This window comes from Protopterus annectens, chromosome 2.part2 (assembly GCF_019279795.1).
Source record: "Protopterus annectens isolate FY-2018-M chromosome 2.part2, PAN1.0, whole genome shotgun sequence".
NCBI lineage: Eukaryota > Metazoa > Chordata > Ceratodontiformes > Protopteridae > Protopterus > Protopterus annectens.
Window position 1 is genome coordinate 399,405,287 of NC_056730.1, and position 24,905 is coordinate 399,430,191.

At 42.4% G+C, this 24,905-nt stretch overlaps 1 protein-coding gene across 5 annotated transcripts in view; it reads left to right on the forward strand.

Annotated features, from left to right (window-relative positions):
* Nucleotides 1–24,905, forward strand: part of SLC38A9 (solute carrier family 38 member 9) — a 1,477,321-nt gene that overhangs the window by 816,166 nt on the left and 636,250 nt on the right. For all 5 annotated transcript variants that reach the window (XM_044063918.1, XM_044063920.1, XM_044063923.1 and 2 more), the window contains one exon: nucleotides 16,833–17,003. In XM_044063918.1, coding sequence (XP_043919853.1) covers nucleotides 16,833–17,003 — 171 coding nt within the window. The remainder of the gene's footprint in view (nucleotides 1–16,832; nucleotides 17,004–24,905) is intronic.

A 24,905-nucleotide genomic window follows, 5' to 3' on the forward strand; every position in this document is an offset into this window, starting at 1 on the left:
TACAAATGTGGGCGGTATGGTGGTTATCAAACTCTTTTCACACTGCTTGAAAGTTGCAGAGAGAGCGACTGATAAATGAATACACAGGAAAATAGAAAGTAAGACTGGAGACCAGTTTGGATTCAGATCAGGATGCAGCACAACTGACCTGATGTTCACAGTGAGACAGATAATTGGAAAGAAGCTAGAGATGAGGAAAAAGTCCAGCTAGGCATTCCTAGATTTGGAGAAAGCCTATAAGAAGGTCCCCAAAAAGCTAATAGGGACAGTCCTGCAACTGTTCAGTCCCAGAAATATTGGTAGAATTACAGCAGGCTATGTACAAGGACCCAGTGATGGACTTAGTGTCTGGGCTTGCAGAGGGTTTTCCAGTAGGAGATGGCTGTGTATCAGTGCTCATCTCCAAGCCCACTACTGTTCATACTGGTGATAGACTACATTAGCATACAGGTTGGAGGGAACAGGTCAGCAAAGTTGAATGCAGAAGATGTGGCATTACAGGCAGACTCTGAAAAAAGAACTTCAACAATGATAAGGGAATGGCATGCAAAACTGAAGGCACACTGGATGAAACTGACTGCAGACAAGACAGTTGTAATGGCAGCAATTGGGTAAAATCTGAAGAAGCTGAAAATTGAGATAGAAGGGAAAATGGTGGAACAGGTTAACAATGCCAGGTATCTGGGAGGGATGCCTGAGAAGAGAAGTCTGAATGGAGAAGTCAACGCTAGAATCAGAGGGACTGCAGCTTCTTCCTGGCAGAGAGTGTAAGGTATAGAATATGACAGAAGAATGCAAAGAAGCTGAAAAGTAAGGTGTACAAAACAGTGGTGTAACCAGTACTAGTATATGATATAGAAGCCTGGGCAGTGAAGGCAGAACAGTTGAGGAGGCTAGAGGTGACGGAGATGAAGTGTCTGAAGTAGGTGGTAAGATGCACACTGTGGGACAGATTAAGAAATAAGGACATCACAGCAGAAGCCCAAATAGCTTCATTTGCAGACAAGATCAAAGAGAACAGGTTATAGTGATTCAGGCATATGTGCAGAAAAGCAAAGGACATTCTAGAGAAGATGATTTGGGAGAGAGAGAAAGAAGGCAAGTGGAAACAAGGGTATCCAACAGAGAGATGAATGGATTGTGTGAGAGAAGACCTGTGGCAGATAGGTCTGACTCTAGAGAAAGGTGTTCCAAGTGATAGAATGTTACGTGTTGAGGAAGGTAGGAGACCTGATGCCCTTAAGGCGTCATTTGCATATAGCCCATGGACCTCCATTATATCACACAGTGAAAACTATAGCTTAGCTGGATTTTTCTTGTAGTTTTTACTGCATGGTTTGTCTGTGTGACCTATTTACCCTTTTGTTTGGATGTTAGTTGAGATATTTTGAGGCACCTTACTGAGTATGAGCATCAGCTGAGTTTAAAGACCCAGTGGTTCCAACGTATAGCCAAGCTATCCACTTATGTTTGCTGTTGAGGTCAATAAAAAGGCCGAAGCATGCATGTCACATCTGTTGGGGTTTGACTTTATTCGCCTGAATGTAACCATAAAGACTTAAAAAGTGGAAAAGTCATAGACATTCAGAAACCATGTAACTGAAAACACTTGATGTCCCAAAGGGTCATTTTCATATATTCTGTGGTCCTCCATTACAGGAGGCTTAAGGTATACCGCTCTGAAAACTCATGCTTGGCTGAGTTTTCCTTGTAGTTTTTATTATATATTTATATATGCATATACATATATTCAGGGTTACTGTCATGTACCAGACACTCAAGCAGTTGAGTCCATCTGCTCAAGTCCCACATTGCGAACATTGTAATGTCGAAAACCGACATTACCAAATGTTCAACCATGACCCCTTCTGGACCCATTGTGATGCTTGTTCCTATGTCCAGATCAGTAGGGAGTTTCAGGGTTCGGTGTTATTGACTGGTGTACCAGTATTCAATATTCTTTCACAGAATGGTTGTGTGCAGCATTGGAGGAATCGGGCACCTGTGTGTGTCGAGTACATGATAGTAAACTGTGTTTTTGTGTATATGTAAAATATACAACAATTTATTTTCCTGCCACCTTTCTACTTTCAAAAGTCTTAATAATCCAGTGCAGGAATTTTTGACAGCTACCTTCCACAATTGCACTATAATCTGTAGTAGAATAACAACAAATCAAGATTGAGAGTGGCACAGGGAATAATGCTGTCACCTCACAGCCAAAGGTTTACGTTTCGATTCTTGGTTGGGGTGCCTTCTGTGCAGAGTCTGCATGTACTCCCTTTGTTCATGTGGTTTTCCTTCTGGTGCTCCAGTTTCTTTTCATATTCCAAATTCATGCAGTAGGTGGACTGGGCACTCTGTATTAGACATATTTGTCAGTGTGCTTGCAAGTGTATAGTGTGGAAGAAGTACTGTGGCAGGGCTAGCCACTTGGCAGTGTAAACCTTGGCTCTAGATGATTGTCATTGGTGAAGTGACACCCTGACCCCATGTGCAAAAATGGGAAAAGGGATTGTAGATGGATATACTACCTGATCACAAAAAATTAGCTTGTCATCAAAGATGATGCTCAAATTATGGACTTAAGAAAGAAATTCCAGCTGATTTTTGATATACATGATTCAAGGCAACAGTAGTGGAATGTGTAGTTGTGTATCATCAGCATACAGTTGATAAGAGACACTCTTCCTCGTAACAATCTCCATCAGGGGCAACATTCAAATGGGGAGTAATAAAGGAGCGAAGACTGAGCTCTGTGATGTGCAGCAGTCTAAAAGATAAGTGTATAAATGAGACACTGTACATTACATGTAACCAGATAAGTAGGATAAAAACTATTTAGAACCATACCTGCTATACTTCAGTAATAATTCAAGCGCACTTTTAAAATCCCATGATCCTCTATATCATATGCTGCAGTGAAATCTAGTAGGATCAGGATGGAATACTGCCCCTGATCTCTTGCAATCAGGAGATCATTTAAAGTTCTTTAAAGAGCATGTGGCATTAAATGGGAGTGCAGTTTGCATAAACCACTGTCTCAGTAACCTTGACAGTAAAGATAAGGCTTGAGATAAGTCTTTAATTCTCCAGCATATGTAGATCTATAGAAGTTTTTTTTTAACATTGGAGACCCAAACACCTTATTCAAGGCATTTGGGAATTTGCCCATTCTGACTATTGAATGAACAATATGGAGAATTAACAGGCCAAAGGTCAGTATTGTGGTTCATGGCTCAAAGTCATATTGGGTACATGCACAGCAGAAACCATGTCTATAAAAGTTTTCTGGTTACCCATCTCAGACATCCATGCCTGCTTACCTCACGTTCCAGTATCAACAGATCCCCTGATCTTGGCAACTGTATCAGAGAAAATTAAGCCATCTGTTCTCTTTCATCTGCAGAATAAACTCCACAACCTGACAGCACATGAAAGAGTACATTGGGTCCGTTAATCACTGTTGCGATCTGATTTGAGAGACAGGCAGCCCTTCTGCTTTCCATACCTCAGTATGGTTATGAGCATAATGCTTACCCAGAATAAGCTTTTTCCTCCCACAGGCATGCCCATCTTCCTCTTCAGCCTTCACCCTTTCCTGCGTAAAAACTACAATTCATGGTCAACTTGTGGGTCAGGACGACATGTAGTTGAAACACATACAGTCAGTGGTGTGACTGATTCCAGTAAGCCTACAATGACTTGATTCTAAAATATCACAAGCCCTTATGGTTTATCAGCACAGATCCCCTCACAAAGATGGTCAAAATAGGACACAGAACTTCAGCAGTAATGGCCTGAGATTCCCTGCAGTTTGACTATACTAATAAGGGGGAAAGGTACTGGTTTCTCTTTAAGGGGGATGGAGGGGCAGGAAGATGTACAAACACCCAAAATAGAAATGTATAACAAAAAATGCCTGTTAGGAATATCTGATGTACAGAAACATACAATCCAAACTTGGGCTTGCACACTTCTTTAGTAGCTGTTTGTGTCCCTTTCAAGCTCAGTCTTGGTGCTCATCCAAATACAGGAATCATGATAACCATTTATTTAAAGAGTTCTGTTTATTCTTCTAATTTACCCAGTGATCTTCTCCTTCAGACAAGGTTTCACAGTGGTTTAGAAAACTGGTCCTTATTATAGAAACTGGTCAAGTAAAGGATCAAGCAAGGAAATAAATAGCATGAGGCTAAAAGGAGTGTCAGGATATTATTCAGAGGCTTTTTCTTGAATCTCTAGTAGGGAAAGTTTAGGAGAATAAGGACCAATATATCTATATATATGTATATGTATGTATGTGTATATATATATATATATATATATATATATATATATATATATATATATATATATAAGATTTCCTTTATACATGGTTGCCTTATGGTTGTTAAGCTTGTGACTTCCATTTTCCTCACATTACTTTTTTTTTTGTTTTTACAACTCAAAGCAACAAAAGCAATTTCTAGTCTGTCTTACTCCATCTTTCCTTTTGAGAATATTCAAGTAAAAAAGTGTCTCAGTCTGAGGCATGCCATGCCCTGACAAATAACTGTCAAGCATTTCTTGCAGATTAAATATATACTCTTGACAACGTCTCACAGTGTTAAAAAGTGTGCTCGTGTGTAGCACTTGATTCTTCATTACATTTCTACCAAGGCACATCTGCCAAGGAAAACATGTTGGAGCATGCCAAGTGTGTAGAAATATTTATGCTGGCACTGCTGAATGAAGATTTTGGACCTCCTCACATTAGTTGCATATTTGGCGGCATGTATATTATTATTTCTGATTTTTTTTACTGATTTACTGTTTGTGACTGCTTCATTCCTGCACTTGACTTGCACTGTTCTGATACCTAAATAACATGGACTAGATTCAGACTTGCTGAATCTAGCCTGTTATTGATACACTTGTGCACTAAACCAGACATCTTGCATTAAGAATGGCTCCCCTGCCCCCTTGTGGCAGAATAGTGTGGATCCTACCTTGTTTGAGCTGGGGATTGCTGGAGGAAGGTTTATTGTGCGTTTCCTATTGGTAAATTAATTTTGCCAGTATTTAAGCCTTGCATTTACGCATTGCTGCGCACCACCCTTCAGAGGTTAGTGGTGCCCTGTGAAGAGACGAATGCCTTGAAACATTATTTTCCCTAGACATTTGTCAGTGGAACCCTCCCAAGCTTCCCTGCTGCACTACAAAGCAATCCAGTTGAGCACTGAAAAGCATCACCACTCTTACCATGTGTAGCCTTCAGTAGAACAAACCACTTTGTTAGTCCCAGCGGGAAAAAAATGGTCAAACTAGCCCACTCCCTTCCCTACTTGTATATGCAGTAAAAGCCTGCTATAATGGATGGATTGTTTCCCATCATTTCTCTGGTCAGCCTGATCAACATGGGCATCCTGAAGCAATATAGTAATTGTCTAATGTATAGTGACAACCACTTACTCCCAAAACAGATATCCTATGTGAGAGATGTAATTACATTATGAAATTGGAATCATTTCTCTCAAGTAACAACAAACCAGACATCAAGCAGGTTATCAGCATGCACACTGCACCTCACACACAAAATAAGGTCATACCACATAAATCCACATACATGGAGTTACTCACTGGAAGCCTACCAAAAGATCAGAGACCTCCTTAACATAAACCACCTGCACACACTGCTATGCAAATAGAAAGCACTACACATAATAACACATAACACCAGTGTCTCAGCAAATAAGCTCCTAAGGCAAAACACCTCAAAATCAAATGTCTTGGTCATAGGCGACTCCATAGTGAGACACACAGATGTCCCCCTCACTAAACTGGACAAGGAGAATATCATGGTCATCTGCCTGTCAATTGCCAGTATCTGTCAAATCACTCATGCAATCAAGTCACTCAAATACCATTAGGACTCTGTCATAGTCCATGTTGGGGTGAATGACTTGAGAAGTATCTCTCTGGACTATATGAAGAGAGACATGACTGAACTCTCAGATTGTGTCCCCAGGCAGGTATGACCCTAGCCTTAAGCAGTATTCTACCTTCATCCAGGATGATGCCACGATATAAAAAAGAAATGATCGACTTCAGCAATTAGCTTAGCTTGCGATCCAGTATCTGTCAGCCTGGGAAGACATGGTCAACAGACCACGCTGCTTTGCCAGAGATGGTCTACACCTGTCTCCTCTAGGCTTTCGGATACTGACAAAGGCGCTTATCCCATAGTGCCTTTTATAGGCAATGTCAGAACAACAAAATTTCTGATGTAGTAAAATCCACTTGAGACAAACTCAAGGTTCTGCTGTTTAATGCTAGGAGTCTAAACATGAAGCTGCACTCCCTGGAAGCAGTCCTCACCTTGGAAGACTGGGATATCTCTGCAGCCACTGAGACAAGTTTAAGGTCACGGAGAGCACCCTGGTTGTGCAAGCCTACAATGCCTTCCACACATTCAGACTTCAAAGTAAGCACTGTGTATCCATCTTCATTAAAGCAAAGTACACTTCAAGACTGGTCAAACAGTACGACTCTCTTGAACTACTCCATGTCCAATTACCTGTAGGCAAAATACCCTACCACATTATTGCTAGCTATAGAACCCCACCACCACCACCAGCACCACCACCATGAACCAAGAAAAGCACACTGCCTACCTGAACGTACTGGAGTCATTCACCATACAGCCCAACACTTTGGTCATGGAAGATTTCAACTATCCTTCCATTGATTGTGTGACATACATGAACACAGACATGCTTGCCCAGGGGATCCTGGACTTTGTCAGTATAAATACTCTGAAACAGATAGTCTGCACCCCCACAAATGGCTCACATGTCCTAGACATATAGTACTCACCAACATGGGGGATAGCATCACCCCCCCGTGTGATGATGTCCTTCATGGATGCATCTGCAGTCATAACAAATGGGTTGTCCTGTCGTCAGGCAGCCCTTCGGTCGGACGGATTCCAAAGTCTGGGTCCGGCTTCGGCTGATGTCGCACTTCACCCGACGTCATCTCTGCTGGTCTTCGGGTATAAAGGCACCAGCCGACGCCATTTTCCTCAGTCTTTCTTGCCGCGTAGCGCCCGAAGCAGAAGCTGTTCGCAAGTGCCGGTCGGTCAGATCCAGAGATTACTACTACCGAATACTACTTCGAAGACTTCTAAAAATCTAAGTACCCCGTTGGGGACTCTTTCTTGCCTCAGCCGATGTCAGAAAAAGTCAATAACTGTTTAACTTGTGGGAAACAAATACCTCATAAAGATTTCCACTCTTACTGTTTGCCTTGCTTAGGCCCAGACCACGACGTAGCAGCCTGTTCGGCCTGTGCTTCCTTCAACCGACGAACGCTTAGGCGTCGGTCGGAGTTTGCTGAACAGTTTTTCGGCTCAGATTTTGCATGCATTATGCCGTCGGATCCTCCGACTACCCAAATCGTTAAAAAACGCAAAGAAAAAGACCGACACTCGCGGTCCGCGGTTTCGGCCGAAACCACGGTTAAGCAAGCCGCGAGTGTCTCAGTTTCGGCCGAAACCGAGAAAACTGGTCAATCTTCAGCCGAATCCATGACTACTACTGAGGCCCCTGCTACCTTACCTGACTCAGCCTCAGAAATTTTGCCTACAACTGTGGTTCCTAGTGATTTATCAGACACCATCCCTTTGGATGTCTCTACCCCAGCACGTGGTGCTGCTAGGCCTCCTGCAGCCATGTCTATTAAGGCCTTTGCCAGGGCTAAAGCAGCCAAATCTGCTAAATCAGTGCCTGTTAAACCCCCCTCACACAGGCCCACTTCTAGTTCACAAATGCTTACTCTGGCAGAAGATTTAATATCCTTAATCAGGGGATCCCAATCTCACCCAGACAGGGCCTCTCAGCCCCCAGAAAAGAGACCTAGAGCAGAGCCCTCCGAGCCTGTGTCCTCTGATGATTCTGCGGATGACTCAGACATTACAGACCAGCCAGAGGCTCCTTTTTCCAATTATGAAGACTCCGATGCTGAAGAATCCATTCCAGCTGCCTCTCCACCAGAAGAATTCTCCTTTGGGGAAACCTTACATGCCATGAGAGAACAATTCCAATGGCAGGGACAAGATTTCCCCGATTCAAGAAAAAGGCTTAGGACTTTTCTGCACTTACCACAACATAGGCCCTTAGCTATACCTCCTGTTCTGCCTGTTGTGGACGATGCATTTAATGATGTCTGCACTGCACCTGATTCTTTACCTCCAGCCCCTGCCAAACCAGATAGATTTTACAGGGTGCCAGACACTCATCACCACCTATACAAGGCCCCACTTGCAGACCCCGAAACTATATCCCAGGGGCCTAAGGCAGTAGCCTCGACCACAGCAAGAAACCCTAGTCCCTCTCCAATGCAATCCAGGTCCTTAGAGAGATGGGAAAAAAGTCTACACCTCTGCTACTCTCTCAGCTAGAGCTTTAAACTGTCAGTTTCACATGATCCAATACCAAGAGTTTATGCTTGGTCAGTTAATTAAAAAGCTGTCCTCTGATGAATCTTTAGATAAGAAATATGTATTAGAAATGGTGAATAACATCCAACAGGTTAGTAACCATTCCTTAAAATGTGGCTATGATGCACTGGAGGCTTCATTTAGATCAGCCATGACTGGCACAGTGATAAGAAGGCATGCATGGTTGAAAGAACAGGTCTTACCGGATCATGTTAAAGCAAAGCTATTAGATGCTCCTATGGATAAGGCCTGTCAATTTGGGGAACCTGCCCAGCAGGTAATGAAGAAAATGGAAGAAAAGGCAAAATCTGTACAAACAGTTAAAGATTTCTTACAGGTTCAGCCCCCAAGGTTTAGCAGGAACTGGCCTGCCAAAAATTGGTCCTTTCCTGACTCCACAAGATCCCAAAGGGGCAGGAATAGACGCTCTAGGGGCAGAAATCAATCCAGAGGAGGTGCCTACAGAGGACGACAGTGGCAAGGCAATAACCGAGGCACAGACACAACCACTGCCACTGCAACAGGACAGTCACAGTGACTTGGCTCTGACTCCGCCTACCAGGGAGCAAATAGCAGCACCATTAGGCGGAAAGTTAGCCTTATTCTCGAAAAACTGGCACTATATCACAAAAGACAAGTGGATTTTGCTAACCATAGACCAAGGCTACCGGTTCCACTTCCACACCTTACCAGTAAAAAGAGGAATACCAAACCTGCCTCCAAATCAAAAAATAGAAGCTCTGCAGCAGATAGCGGAACTAACAAAGATGAGAGCTGTGGAAAGAGTACCAATAACAGAACAGGGCAAAGGGTTCTACTCCAGACTCTTCTTAGTGCCAAGAAAAGAGAAAAACTGGAGACCTATTCTCGACTTGTCCATCTTAAACACATACATCATTGTCCCAAAATTCAAAATGCTGACCCTACAGCAACTTCTTCCCATGCTGGGCAAGGAGTGTTGGCTGGTAACTCTAGATCTCAAGGAGGCATACCTGCACGTCCCCATTCGACCAAATTGCAGAAGATACCTCAGATTTCTTGCAGGATCAGAGCATTATCAATTCTCAGCATTGCCCTTTGGCTTATCTACTGCGCCCAGAGTATTCACAAAATGCCTGGCATCAGTAATCGCTCACTGCAGAGTACAGGGAATCCAAATTTATCCATACCTGGACGACTGCCTGTTACAAGCGGACAACAAAAGCAAGCTGACAACAGATTTACAAAGGGTCATTTACTTGCTACAAGCCCTGGGATTCACAGTCAATTTACAAAAGTCAAGGCTGATACCATCCCAAACAAGAACTTTCTTGGGCGCGGAATTGGACACAGTAAAACAAATGGCATTCCTAACTGCAGAAAAACAAAAAGAGCTCCCTCTTTACTTCTTGGCATTAACAAAGCAGAACAAACTAACAGCAAGAAAAGTTCTGCAGGCCTTGGGCTTCATGGCATCATGCATAATCTTGGTCCCACATGCCAGACTGCATATGAGAAAGTTGCAGTGGTACCTAAAGAATTTATGGTCTCAACACAGGCACAGCTTAGAAACAGAAATACCACTAATACCATGCCTAAAACAGGAGTTCCTATGGTGGGCTCAAGCATGCCAGTCAAACCCAGGCTTACCCTTCCACAACTTTCGGGCAAGCCAAACCATCACAACGGATGCCTCAGACCTAGGATGGGGGGGCGCACATGCTGGACAAATGCGTACAAGGACTGTGGACTCAGGACCAGCTGCACCTGCACATAAACCAAAAAGAAATGCTGGCAGTAAAACTGGCAATCCAAAAATTCAGACCATTCCTCAAAGAAGGCCATTTGATGATAAGGACAGACAACACCACAGTCATGTGGTACATCAACAAACAGGGAGGCACTCATTCATACCCCCTATGCAGAATGCCTTTGGACCTTTGGAATCTGGCTCTCAGCTACAACATCCAGTTACAGGCAATATTTGTACCGGGAAAAGAGAACACCCTAGCAGACATTTTAAGCAGAACCACCTCGGATGCTCACGAATGGATGCTACACCCGGACATCTTCAAGGCCATCACAGAGAAATGGGGAATGCCACAAATAGATCTATTCGCTTCCCCACTCAATCACCAGCTCAAAAAATTCTGCACAAGGACATTCCACCCACTTGCATGGAAGGTGGACTCTCTATCCTTCAGCTGGAAAGGCCTGACAGCATATGCATTTCCACCTCTTCCCTTGATGCACAAGGTACTACTGAAAATCAAAGAGGAACATCCAAGGATAATTCTGATAGCTCCGAACTGGCCAAGACAACACTGGTACCCATTGCTGAGGAGCATGTCTCGGGAGAAAATGTGGTCAATACCCCTGATGCCTCTGATGTTAACTCAGAACAACTACAACATCATACATCCAAACCTAAAAACCTTGCAACTGACTGCCTGGAACATCACATAGCAGCAACTAACCCAGACCTTTCCCAAAGGGTTAAAGACCTTATCCTTGAAGCCCGCAGACCTTCAACAAGAAGGAACTATGCAGGAAAATGGAAAAGGTTCGTCATTTGGAGTACTGAAAGAGGAAAAGATGTGTCGAACATAGATATTGCTAACATTCTGGAGTACTTGGCAGAGCTTCTACATACAGGCCTGTCCTATTCCTCCATCAAGATACATGCATCAGCTATTTCAGCAGAATACAGCTTTGATCCTCCTGTCTTTTCACATCCTCTACTCAGGCAGTTCAAGAATGTAAAACCTCCTAGGAAACCACCATTACCAGCATGGGACTTGAACTTTGTACTAGAAAAGTTGACACTCCCTCCGTTTGAACCAGCAGCAACAGCAGATCTACAACACCTGTCATGGAAAACTGCTTTCCTACTGGCTATTACTTCAGCAAGGAGGGTTTCGGAACTACAGGCCTTAATGGCAGTGCAACCCTTCCTAATCTTCCATCAAGATAGGGTGTCCATGAGAACTAATCCTACATTTATGCCTAAGGTGGTATCCAGAGTGTCTTTAAACCAGGCAATCCACCTACCTACCTTCTTTCCCAATCCACAAAACAGAGGTGAAAGAATGCTGCATACCTTGGATGTACATAGACAGTTACGCTGCTACCTGGACAGAACCAAAAGTAACAGAAAAACTGACCAGCTTTTTGTAGCCTATGCAACAGGAAGGGAAGGAAAAGCAATTTCCAAACAGACAATCTCCAAATGGATAGGAAATTGCATAAGATTCTGTTACTCCTACCATGGAAAACCAATTCCACAGAACATAAGACCTCATTCTACAAGGGCTACAGCCACTACCACAGCTTTCTTACGAGGAGTGGCAACCAAGGACATTATTGAGGCGGCTACTTGGACCTCCGTGCATACATTTGCCAAGCATTATAATTTACCTCTATATTCTAGATCCCGAGCAGGGTTTGCCACTGCTGTACTGCAAGGGATCCTAACTACACCATAATTTTTATTCCTCCTCCCCTAGTTTGGCTATGGTATTCTACCCATTTGTTATGACTGCAGATGCATCCATGAAGGACATAGTACAGTTTTGTACCTACCATAAATGTAGATGTCCGAACTGGATAGCATCTGCAGTCAGGATTACCCTCCCTCCTTCCCTCTGTGGTACTCCTAGGGTATTTACCCTCCTAATAGCTAGCTGGGGAGTCTCTTATGGTGTATTTGTTTGTATATATGTACATACATGCTTATTTTTTGTGTTTGCCTTCTACTATTTTGGAAACATTGGCATTTATCCAAAATTTAGCTTTCCAAGAGGGCAATTGGCATCTGGGGCAAGAAACACTGAGGAAAATGGCGTCGGCTGGTGCCTTTTTACCCGGAGACCAGCAGAGGTGACGTCGGGTGAAGTGCGACATCAGCCGAAGCCGGACCCAGACTTTGGAATCCGTCCGACCGAAGGGCTGCCTGACGACAGGACAACCCATTTGTTATGACTGCAGATGCTATCCAGTTCGGACATCTACATTTATGGTAGGTACAAAACTGTACTTTCTCCCTGGTAAGATTGAACTATAAATCAGTCTTGTTTGAAGTAACTGTTGGATCTGACATCCCCACAGGAGAAAAAAACTAAAAAACTTTTCTAAAGCAAACTATAGCCTACTTAGTGATGGTATAAAAACTTTTATAACCCCGCAATCACAGAAAACAGTGATTTCTATGCAGAGGTTTACAAAAATGCCCTATATAAACACTTAAGCAATTGTGTATATAACACAACTCTGCTCTCTCTCTCTCTGTCTCTCCCTTCAACCATGTGAGCCCAGAACACAAGAGAAACAGACACTTTCTTTTTCATAAATACTTTCTGTTCTTCTTTCCTTTCTTTTTAGACATCAACAAACAGCACTATTAAACAGAGAAAAAATAGATTTTTTTAGCCACTTAAACTTGAAAAAAAGGCATCTTTGTAGCAACTGCAAAGGGAGAGAACACAAACTATGGTTTCATTCATTTAACTGCTGCAAAGAAAGTCCTTCTCATTGAGTGTCATACAGTACCCCCCATGTGCTTGTTTTGCAGTTTATGGTGTTTTAATAATAACATGGTTTTACTGAAAATGTGATCTTGGGGAAGCAACATATAGCATTGGACTTTCAAATATTTGGTTGCTGTGTTTATATGAAGATGTTACAGTACAGTGAAATATTCTGGAATGGTGGTGTTGGCACTGTTTGATGCTCTACTCACTCAGTGACATCAGGTACAGCATCAAGATTCAGTAAAATTTAACATCTGATGGTTGTATTAATTCTAGTGTTTAATTGTTCTCTTTTAAAAAAGATGATTGTAGGGGAGCAACATGCAGCATTATGTTCTTAATGTTATATGATACCCTGCAGTGAGAAGTAATAGCTAAATGTAAATACCAAGACTGTTTGCAATTTTACGTGATTACAAGTATAATTTTGCACTCTGTTTTTCTGTGTCTTACTGCTGCAACCTGTCTTAACTATGAATGCTACTTTCACTTGGTTTTGCATGAAGTCCATCTGGGCTGTTTACAGACTAGAGAAAAGTGCATTGGTTATTAAATGCACTACAGTGCATCCAAGGTAAGCGGTCTTAGTGTGAATGTTTTTTATACCCTGTTCTTTCCTATGTTGCCTGTCATTAACCAGTAGATTCAGTGATAAAAGAATACAGCTGCAAATACTGTTGTGACATTAGGTATTACTGGTGCCGAATGGAAATACAATAAATTTATGCCACTTTCACAAGAGTTGTCAGAATCACTACTAGGGTAGTTAATGTGTGTTAACCTGATCCCAGTTGCTTAATTGTAAAAAAACAATGGATGAGGGCAAAATTGTTGACCTGGCCAAGGCATTTGACACAATGTCCCACTCGGCCATTGTTGACAAAGTCAAGAGGTTAGGTACAAACCCTGATGTCATCCGGTGGATAACAATTGGCTCACTGATAGGACTCAGGAAGTTAGAATTGGGGAGTCCACCTCTACAAAGAGGCCAGTCACAAGTTGAGTCCCTCAAGGATCAGTCCTTGGACTGCTCCTTTTTGGCATTTGTTTCTCAGAAGTCAAGGCCAATGTCAATAGTCTCTGGCTGACTAAATTTGCAGATGATTGCAAATTAGGAGATGTCATTGAATTATACACTGACACAGATGTTCTCCAGGAGGGGCTGACACAGACAAACAGCTGGTGTCGGAGCCATGGACTAAAACTAAATGCCAAGAAATGCTTAATAGTATCTTTTGGGAAGTCATCCATCCCTGGTAACTATCATATTGACGATACACCCCTTAGAATTAACCCAGTAGTCAGGGACTTAGGGACACACATTGATAGTAATCTAGCCTTTGACCATCACGTGTCTACAGTGGTGTGGAAATCATTCTATGTTGCGCAACTTATAAACAAAAGTATGGCAGCCAAGTCCAAGAAAGCCATTGTTCCACTGTTTTCGGCATTCATCAGACCTGTCATTGAGTACAGTGCCCCTTTTGGTATGTACCTAACCAGGCATATCCAACAACTGTAACAGCCACAAAGGTTCTTCACTAAAAGAATGCAGGGTGTAGGTAAAATGTCCTATGAGGACCACCTCAATGCTCTATCCCTGTATTCTGTCTCATACAAGCTTTTGAGGGGAGATCTATGGCTGACATACAGGGCATTGTCAAACCCCACTCTGATGGACCTCCTGCATATCCACAAAACAAATAGCATCAGAATTACCCATTCTAAAGACTTAAACCTGGTCTGTGATACAGATAGAACCTGCTGGAGAGATAGGTATGTGTCCCAGAGACTACCCTGTCTATGGAACAGGCTCCTCATCCATGTGAAGCAGAGTTCTTCCCTAACCCAATTCAAGTGCAACTTGGATAATTGGATTGGAAACCGGAATTTCATCCCTGGTTTGGCACTTATCTCTAATGGACACAGGTAACCTGTAATTGGTTCATCTCCCAGACCCATGCTTACACTTATCAAGGGTACCAGAAGTTGTCAGAGATTTGGGATGCATGGCTAGGTTTAAAAAGGCCTTTGTGGTCATTAGCCTAGTAGACATCTATGAACAATGATGGCTAGCTCCTTTGTATCTGATAGTGAGAGGTAATTACGAAATATGTAACATTTTCTCAGTAATTCAGAGAGTGGTTCTGACTGAAGGTTAAAATACTTTTTTTCTGCACAACTTTTTATTGCTCTTCAATATTGGGTACTTGAGAATGAAAAAGTGATGCATTCCACTGTCCCTTCCTATAAGTATATTTTAAAATTGGTATCTTTTTGTTTTGAGCTATTACTTTTATGTATTGAAGAGTGAATAAATCATGTAGTCCATTGTGCAGGACCTGTTTCTCAAGCCACCACCTACTCCTGCCACCACTATCCATGTACTCCTTTACTCCCTTGTGCAACGCTACCATTGCACTGCAAGTCAGCATTCTGCACTGAGAGACAACACTTTTTATTTTTGCAATAAGTACCCTAATTAGAAAAGGTAGTAGGGTCAATGAGGTAGCAATCAAAACAGGATATTTTGGCGTTGTGCTCTGTACTGCAGTGTTAGGTGTTAAGCTGGGTTCTTCATCTGCCAAACCCTTTTCCCTTAGGAATCAGATTGCATATGGGAGGTGGGGGGATGGCACAGGTTACTGACTCTTAGAGAGACCTCACTATTAACCTCTAGTTGCTTTAGTTAAGATTAGACATCTGCGTTCATACTAATGTAACCTCTTCCCTCTACACTTTTGCTACTGTCTCTTTCCTTTGTCTCATGTTTTGACTTGTTCTCCTTTGGTAGAACAGAGCATGGTACTGAAAATGTAGCCTAATATAACCCTAGCTGGATCTACTTTACATGGTCGACATTTCAGAATGCCGAAGACCATATGATTGACTTTTGAAATGTCGATCATGTAAAAAAAAAAAGAAAAACACAACAACCTAAACATTGCCAGCAAGGGGGCAAGTCCCCCTCCACCCCCTTGGGGGGCTCCACCCCCAGTACCCCTCCGAACCTTAAATATACCAATTCTGAGATCGCACTACAGTGCAGAAGATGGAAATCTTTCCATTCTGCACTGTATGGAGATGCCCGATCCGCATGGTCGACATTTCAGAAATCGATCATATGGTCTCGGCCATATGGTCTTTGGCTTTCTAAAATGTCGACCATGTGAAGGGATCCCCCCTAGTGGTGAAAGGCAGAGGGGCTGCTTTACACACACACCAGGATATCCAGTGGTCTGGAAGACTGTGGCTATGGCATGTGTTAGTCTGATAGTAGATGACTTATGCATTTATTATAACTCTGCAGGGAGCCACTAAACAAAGTTATCCTGATGTGGGATGCCATATAGCTGTTGTTTTCCATCCATAACAAATCAGACACATGCAAAGTACCATGAAGAATGGCAAACTATACCAGTGCTACTCTAACAGAGTACTGGCTCATGTCACCTTCCTGTGCACACGCTTGTCTTTTTTTTTTTTTTTTTTTTTTTTTTTTTTTGTTTATAGCAGTTTAGGATTGTGGCATTAAAGTACTAGTGGTGTGCTGTTTTACATTTTATTTTCTCGCATGTCTTCATGTGCATGTGGTACATGATTTCATATTGCCTTAAAAGCAGCTTCCCTGCTATTGTAAGTCTGAAGGATGTAGTGAGATAGCTGTCACGTAATGAAAAATCCCCTTAATAATCTACTGTTAATAAGCTTTTGTAATTAGTAATTATAACTTTGCCATACCACTAACACAGTGCTTATCCATAGATATGTTTAGGTAAATTGTGTTTGAACCAGAAGTTCCATACTGTAGAGTTAATTTACATTTTTTCTGAATTTTACAGCTGATATAGATACGTCAACCTGGGAATTTCCAGATGTTTGTAAGTTCTATTTTGGATCATTTGGCCAGTGGTCGAGTCTGTTGTTTTCGATGATTTCTTTGGTTGGAGCAATGATTGTTTACTGGGTTCTTATGTCGAACTTTCTCTTCAACACAGGAATATTTATATATGGTATGTATTTAATTAGCTGCTCAAGCTTAACTGAATTGACATTTGAACCTTGGGCTTTATGCATTGGGCTTTGTGACCTATGCTGTTCTGTTTGGAGTAATAATTCATTAATAAAAATGTGTGTTAGCATTTTCTTCACATAATATAGCAGACTCATCACAGTTTAGTTTTAAAGGTGGCAGCATACTTTTTTATTGTCCAGCATAAAATGCTGAAAAAATATCTACATTTCGTGGTACATGTTCTGTCTCCATTAGTACTTAGGACATTGCCCAGCTTTTGTTATTTGGATATAATAAAATTATTCTTCCATATTTGTAGCAAGAAAGTCTGCTGTGTATTGATAGACAGTGTATTGGTACTTTGTATTTTCCTAATGTATTAGGGAGTATAGACATCTCTGTTAAGTGCATTTTTTATTTACAGTTTTTTAGACGGCATGGTATTTTGTTTAACCATAAGATTACTTGCTCACATTGCTATGTAAGTTTATGTAGTGCTTTCAGCTTCACTACCTTTTGCACGCTATCAAACTGTTATGATAGTTATGAAGATGCAAGAACATACAGTAATTATTTATGGATACTTAATTACTATATATGTTTCATTTAGTAAATGCAGTTAAATTATGCTGTGTTCCCATTTCTAGTAGAATGAAAGAAATGTAGCATGTTTAATCCAGTACTAGCTTTACTGAAAATGGAAAGCTTATCAGCCTGCACCTAGGCGTGTTGAGTTTGATACCTTGCAGTTTGGGTGGGCGTTCGAAAGACATGCGTAAATGGGCGTGCCATTGTGGAAGGTTGAATGTCGAGCTGGCACCTCGACGTTTGTAAAAATCTACTGCCAATCATTAGCGGACCGGAGTTCCGCTGTGGTGACCCCTAACCGGGAAGAGCCAAAAGACAACAACAACTAACACTTGTAGAATGAACTCATTTGCATATTGGAGTGGTTAACATTTTTACTTAGAGTCATATTCCGTTAATGTAATGATAGGGGTAAACAACAAACTACCACAGTGTAAAATGTTTAGTTGGATAGTCTGTTAAAATGCTCAGAGGTTACTGGAAAGCCACAAATTATAATACAAGCAAAGTAGTCATGCTCAGTTTACAAAAATATGTGTGAGATGAGCAGCTCTTCCACGAATTTCAAACGTATTTAAACCTGCTAATATTTTAATCCTGTAAGAAAGTACAGACAAAGTTATAGTTTGTTGTGACTATGCCTCTGTACTATGGTAACCCTTCTTTTTTGCTGAAGATTTATTTTAAACTCATTCAATGGCAGATTTTATTTCCCATGGTGAATGCTGCTGTTATTATGGGTAGGGTGGCATAGTTTTTCTTCTGCATCAAACCTTGATGGCAGACTGGACATCTCGGCATCCCTGGTGGCAAAGATATTGGCAGATGCAGAGATAATTAAACAGAAGTCTGCACGCTATCAGGAAGCCCTGGAAAAGTGTGCGACAAAAGTTAACTTCTTGCAGACAGTATTAAATTTAAAGGCAGTTCAACTCCGATAATGCTCAACAACTGTTCTTGATCATCAGAGAAGAATTAGTAGCTATTCAGCATTGGTGGGCATGGAGAATGGTTATCAGCAAAACAAGTTAAGGCTTGCAGGTTTGAAAGAAGTAGCGCACAAGTAGGAACACAAGAAAATTTTAGAAGGGGGAAATCTGAAGGAGCTTGAGGTTGGGAGAACTAGCAGATGGCCAGATCGTTTTCTAACAAGTGGCACAATACCAAACAGTCGTATCAGATGGACTAGCATGAAAAGAATTTAGTGTTGTTCTAAGGACATAACTTCCATTTATTGAATGTGCCTGCAGTACTTTGAAACCACTGAGCTCTGGGGATATGGATACTCTACCCCCAAAACAGATACTATTCTACTTAGTAAATTATGCTGACAAAGGAAGGCTTATTCAACTGGCAAAGCAAAGAAAACCTTTTCTAACAATTAGAAAGCCAAAATTTGTTCTCAAAATTTAAATATCCTGTAGATAATCTGATCACATGGAAGAGAAACGATCAGATCTTCTCTTCTCCTGAAGCAGCAATGCAGTTGGCAAAACAACCTTGACTAGAGGGAAATCGAAGAAGATAAATGGGTTGGGAAAGGTTCCAGTGATATTGACTTCTTCCACTGATCCGTATTGACTGAGCCTACCATGGTGGACATCCTTGAGGAGAAAGCAACAGATCAATCCAGAATCCCTAGAAAATCTCCAGCATGGCAGTTATTCACTGCAGAAGTGCCAACCCAGATTTATTTAAATTAACTGGCAGGGGATAAATTAGGCAAGAAAGATAACATATTTGAATGTAGTTGTGAGGACAATGTGAAAAACACAGATGTTCTTCGTTCCACATTGCTGCAGTCCTTACTATTGGGTAGTCCGCTGTCCAGTCGGCCCGAATACCAGAGTATATGGCTGACGTCGGTCAGGGCGCATTAGACTGACGTCAGTACGTCAGGGTACTAATGCGCATGACCGACGTCATATCCTCAGTCTTTTTTGCCGCATGGTCCGATGCAGAAGCAGTTTTGCGAGTGCAGGTTGGCGTTCTGAAATATTTCCGAAGCCGGAGTTTCAGACCGAATCGGAGTTGGCTAAGTACCCCGTTGGGGAACATTTTGGTTTTTTCTTGCCTCAGTATTTAAACCGGATGTCAGAAAAAGTGAATAACTGTATTTCTTGTGGGAAACAGATACCTCATAGGGATTACCATACCTTGTGTATACCTTGTTTAGGGCCTGAGCACGACGTTGTTGGATGCCGCTCTTGTGCTCGGTTTAACAAACGCACTATTAAGAGACGGTTAGACTGTGCCAGGTTAGTGTTTGGGAAGCGTTGCAATTATAAAATGCCGTCGGATGCTCTGACGCCCGCTTCGTCCAAAAAGCGCAAGGACAAAACAGCGAAGCCTAGGGTTGATGAACCGGCAGTCCCGGACGTCGGTTCTTTAGAAGGCTCAGTGGAGCCAGAGGTTTTGCCAGGAGTTTCTTTGGAGTCTCAGGCAGAGACTTTACTGTTACAGGATGTGCCTTCTCAGGAGGTAGGCCAGGCTGAGGGGGCTTCTCAGGTGACTGTTCTTCCCTCTCTTCCCAAGGTAGTTAGGGCCTCTCCTTCTGTTGCCAAAACTTCTTTGAGAGGTAGGCCAAGTTCAGCTTCAGTGGGGGCTTCTCCTAGCATTTCAGGTTCTGTGCCTAAGAAACATATGCTTAAAATGGCAGAAGATTTGATTACTATGATTAGAGGTTCTATGCCCCCTCCTGATAAGAGGCCTAGGGTGGAACCGGAGTTTGATAGTTTTGAACAGTGTTCAGAGGCTTCTGAGTCTTCTGCGGAAGATTTGCAGGAGTATCCTCCTTATTCTGATTCTGATGTGGATGATTCCACTCCTACAGCTTCTCCTCCTGAGGATTTCTCATTTTCAGAGACTCTGCATTCCATGAGGGAGCACTTTAAATGGGAAGGCCAGGATTACTCTGATTCCAGGAAAAGGCTTAGGGAATTCTTGTTTTGCCCCAGCATAGGCCCTTAGCTATACCTCCTGTGTTAAATGTGGTGGAAGATGTTTTGCAGAGGCTTCCCTGAACCCTGATTCTTTGCCTCCTGCTCCTGTTAAACCTGATAGGTACTATAGGGTGCCTGAAGCTCATAAGTATCTTTTTAAGAGTCCTAGGGCAGACCCGGAAACTGTTTCTCAGGGACCTAAAGGTGTTAAGGCCTCTGTGGTTAAAAACCCTGTTCCCACTGATAAAGAGGCAAGGGCTTTGGATAGATGGGGAAAGAAAGTGTATACTTCTTCCACTTTAGCCATGAGGGCGCTGAATTGTCAGTTTCACATGCTTAAATATCAAAATTATCTCCTTTCACAACTGAAATCTAAGGTGGATGCTTTGGCGGAAGGTATTGAGTGTAAAGAGTTGCTGGATTTAGTTCATGTGTCTGAACAAGTAGGTAAGCATTCTTTGCAATGTGGTTTTGATGCTGTACAGGCCTCCTCGAGGGTGGCTGCCACTAGTTCTGTTCTTCGCAGGCATGCCTGGTTGAGGGATCAGAATTTAGCTGAGCATGTTAAGACAAGGATTTTGGATGCTCCTTTACAGTCTGATGTGTTGTTTGGTTCGCCTGTGGAAGCAGTTTTAAAGAAAATGGAGGACAAAGCTAAGTCTATGCAAACTGTTAAAGATTTTTGCAGGTGCAGCCACCAAGTTTAGTAGAAATTGGCCTACTAAGGGATGGACATATCCTGCTTATGATTCCCAGTCTAGGGGTAGGTCTAGACGTGGTAGGGGCAGAGCTCAAGGTTCTTTTAGGCCTAGAACAGGGAGTTCACCTGCTCAGACTTCTGGTGAGGGCAGGGGTCAGTCCTTTCATAAACAGACCCAATGACCTGCCTTTTCAGCTGCCAGTAGATTCTCGTCTGGCAGCTCCTTTGGGAGGAAGACTGTCTCTTTTCAAGGAAAATTGGGATTTAATTACTCAAGACAGGTGGGTGTTGGATATCATTCACCACGGTTACAGGTTTTATTTCCATACATTGCCCCCTTTCAAAGGCATGCCAGACGTTCCTCCTCTACAAAGGAAAGAGGCTCACAAGCAAATTTCTCAGTTACTCCAAATAAGGGCCATTCAGCCAGTCCCTGTATCAGAAAGGGGCCTAGGATTTTATTCTCGCCTGTTCCTAGTACCAAAGAAGGGGAACACGTGGAGACCAATTTTGGATTTATCTATCCTCAACACTTATCTGGACATTCCCAAGTTCAAGATGTTGACGTTACAACAGCTTTTACCTCTGCTGGGCAAAGATCACTGGATGGTAACTTTAGATCTCAAGGAAGCTTACCTTCATGTGCCTATAAGACTGAGTTGCAGGAAGTATCTGCGTTTTCGAGCTGGAAATTCTCATTATCAGTTCTCTGCATTGCCCTTTGGCTTATCTACTGCCCAGAGTATTCACAAAGGTTCTGGCTCCAGTGATAGCTTACTTCAGGCTAAAAGGAATTCAAATCTATCCTTCCTTGGACGACTGCCTGATTCTGGCTCAAGAAAAGGAAGACCTTCTACAGCATCTGGAATATGTTATAGCAGTGCTAAGATGCCTAGGGTATTCTGTGAACGAAATAAAGTCCAGTCTAGTACCCTCTCAAGACATGTGCTTTCTGGGTGTGAGACTGAATACAGCAGCCCAGATGGCCTTTTTAACCCCGGACAAACAAAAGAGTCTATCACTTTACTTCCATCAACTATCTCATCAGTCCGTGCTGACTGCAAGGACAGTCCTTCAAGCATTAGGGTTCATGGCATCTTGTATTCTGGTGCTTCCCAATGCCAAACTGCATATGAGGAAGCTACAATGGTATCTCAAAATGTATGGACACAGCACTGCCAGGATTTGGACACTGTCATTCAAATAATACCTTGCCTTCAAAAAGAATTTTTGTGGTGGGCTCAGGAATGTCACCTAAACAAGGGACTCTCTGTGACCCGGCCAGAGGCGAGTCAGATTTTAACGACAGATGCCTCAGACATTGCTTGGGGAGCTCATCTGAATGGAAAGTGGATACAAGACAAGTGGCCTGCCAGACTACAGCATCTACATATCAACATGAAGGAGATGTTAGCAGTCCAGTTTGCATTAATGGCTTTCATGGAGTTACTTCTTCCAGGGCAGGTGTTGATTCTAACAGACAACACAACTGTCATGTGGTACATCAACAAGCAAGGCGGAACACATTCTTATCCTCTATGCAGGCAAGCAATGATTTTATGGGAGACTGCGCTAAGCTTGCAACTAACTCTTCAGGCAAGGTTTCTGCCAGGAGCACAGAACTCCTTAGCAGATGTGTTAAGCAGACAAATCATGGATCCCCACGAGTGGAAACTGGATCTTCATGTATTTCAGAAATTGACAGTGTCATGGGGAACTCCAGACATAGATCTGTTCACTTCTCCACTAAACCACCAGCTGCCAAAGTTTTGCACAAAGGGGTTTCATCACACAGCTTGGAAAGTGGATGCTCTGTCTTTCAGTTGGAAAAACCTTCATGTGTATGCCTTTCCACCTCTGCCTCTTCTTCCAAAGGTGCTATTAAAAGTCAGACAAGACAAGCCAAGGATGATTTTGATAGCTCCAGATTGGCCTCGCAACACTGGTACCCACTACTAAGGAGTCTGGTAAGGAAGCCTCCATGGCCTTTACCTTTGATTCCTCATCTGTTATCTCAGAAGGACGGTCATCTGCTCAATGTCAAGCTTCACTCTCTTCATCTAACAGCCTGGCATATTCTGTGTTGAAACACAGCAGGTCTCAACTTCCTCAACAAGTTTTAAATGTGATTATGGAAGCTAGAAGACCTAGTACAAGGAAAGTGTACGAGAAAAATGGAAGAGATTTTTATTTTGGAGTACAGCAAAGAATTTGGAGATTTCTGAGCCTAATTTGAGTGTGGCTCTTCAATATCTTACTGAGTTATTGGACAAAGGTTTGTCCTTCTCTTCCATTAAGATTCATGCTGCAGCAATTTCAGCTCACTATGATTGTGACCCACCATTGTTTTCGCATCCTTTGTTCAAGCAGTTTCTTAGAGGGCAAAGAATATAAGACCCCCAATAGAGCTCCTACTCCTGCTTGGGATCTCAATTTTGTGTTGGAAAAACTTACTCTACAACCTTTTGAGCCTGCGGCTACTGCTGAATTGAAATACTTGTCATGGAAGACTGCTTTTCTGTTGGCTATTGCTTCTGCAAGAAGGGTGTCTGAGTTGCAGGCCCTTATGGCAGTAGAGCCCTTTTGATTTTCCATAAGGATAGGGTATCATTACGTACTAATCCTTCCTTTATGCCTAAGGTGGTTTCTAGTGTGGCTTTAAACCAAACTATTCATTTGCCTACTTTTTATGCAGACCCCCAAAATAAAGGGGAAAAGATTTTGCACACTTTAGATGTACACAGGCAATTGCGTTATTATTTAAGCAGGACTAAGGATTTTAGGCAGTCTCAGCAGTTGTTTGTTTCTTTTGCTTTGAGTTCAGAGGGCAAGCCTGTGTCAAAACAAACTATTTCTAGGTGGATTGGGTTTTGCATTGCATTTTGTTATTCCCATCATGGCAAGGAGATTCCAGCTGGGATTAGGCCTCATTCCACTAGGGCTACTGCCACTTCAACAGCATTTCTAAGGGGTGGCAACTAAGGATATTTTGGAGGCAGCTACTTGGAGTTCAGTGCATACTTTCTCCAAGCATTATCACCTTCCTATCTACTCTAAGTCTAGGGCTGGTTTTGCCACAGCTGTTTTGCAAGGCATGTTGTCAGCTCCTACTTCTTTATGATTTGCCAGCCTCCCTTACCTCTGCTTTGGGATTCTACCCAATAGTAAGGACTGCAGCAATGTGGAACGAAGAACATAGTACAGTTTTGTACCTACCATAAATGTAGATGTTCGAGGATCCACATTGCTGCAGTCCAATTTACCCTCCCTCCTTCCCCTCTCTGTTTAGGGGTGGTTGTGTAGGTGAGGTTATATGCTGATATTTTTGTATATATTTTTGTATATATTGTACATATTTTTAGTGCAGGTATTTTGGGCCTTGTCTTTTTAGGGTCTTCTGACATCTGGGGCAAGAAAAGACTGAGGATATGACGTCGGTCATGCGCATTAGTACCCTGACGTACTGACGTCAGTCTAATGCGCCCTGACCGACGTCAGCCATATACTCTGGTATTCGGGCCGACTGGACAGCGGACTACCCAATAGTAAGGACTGCAGCAATGTGGATCCTCGAACATCTACATTTATGGTAGGTACAAAACTGTACTTTACTGTTAAGTCTTCTTCACACTTTAACATAAAGGGTATTGAAAAGTCTGCTTGTCATCAC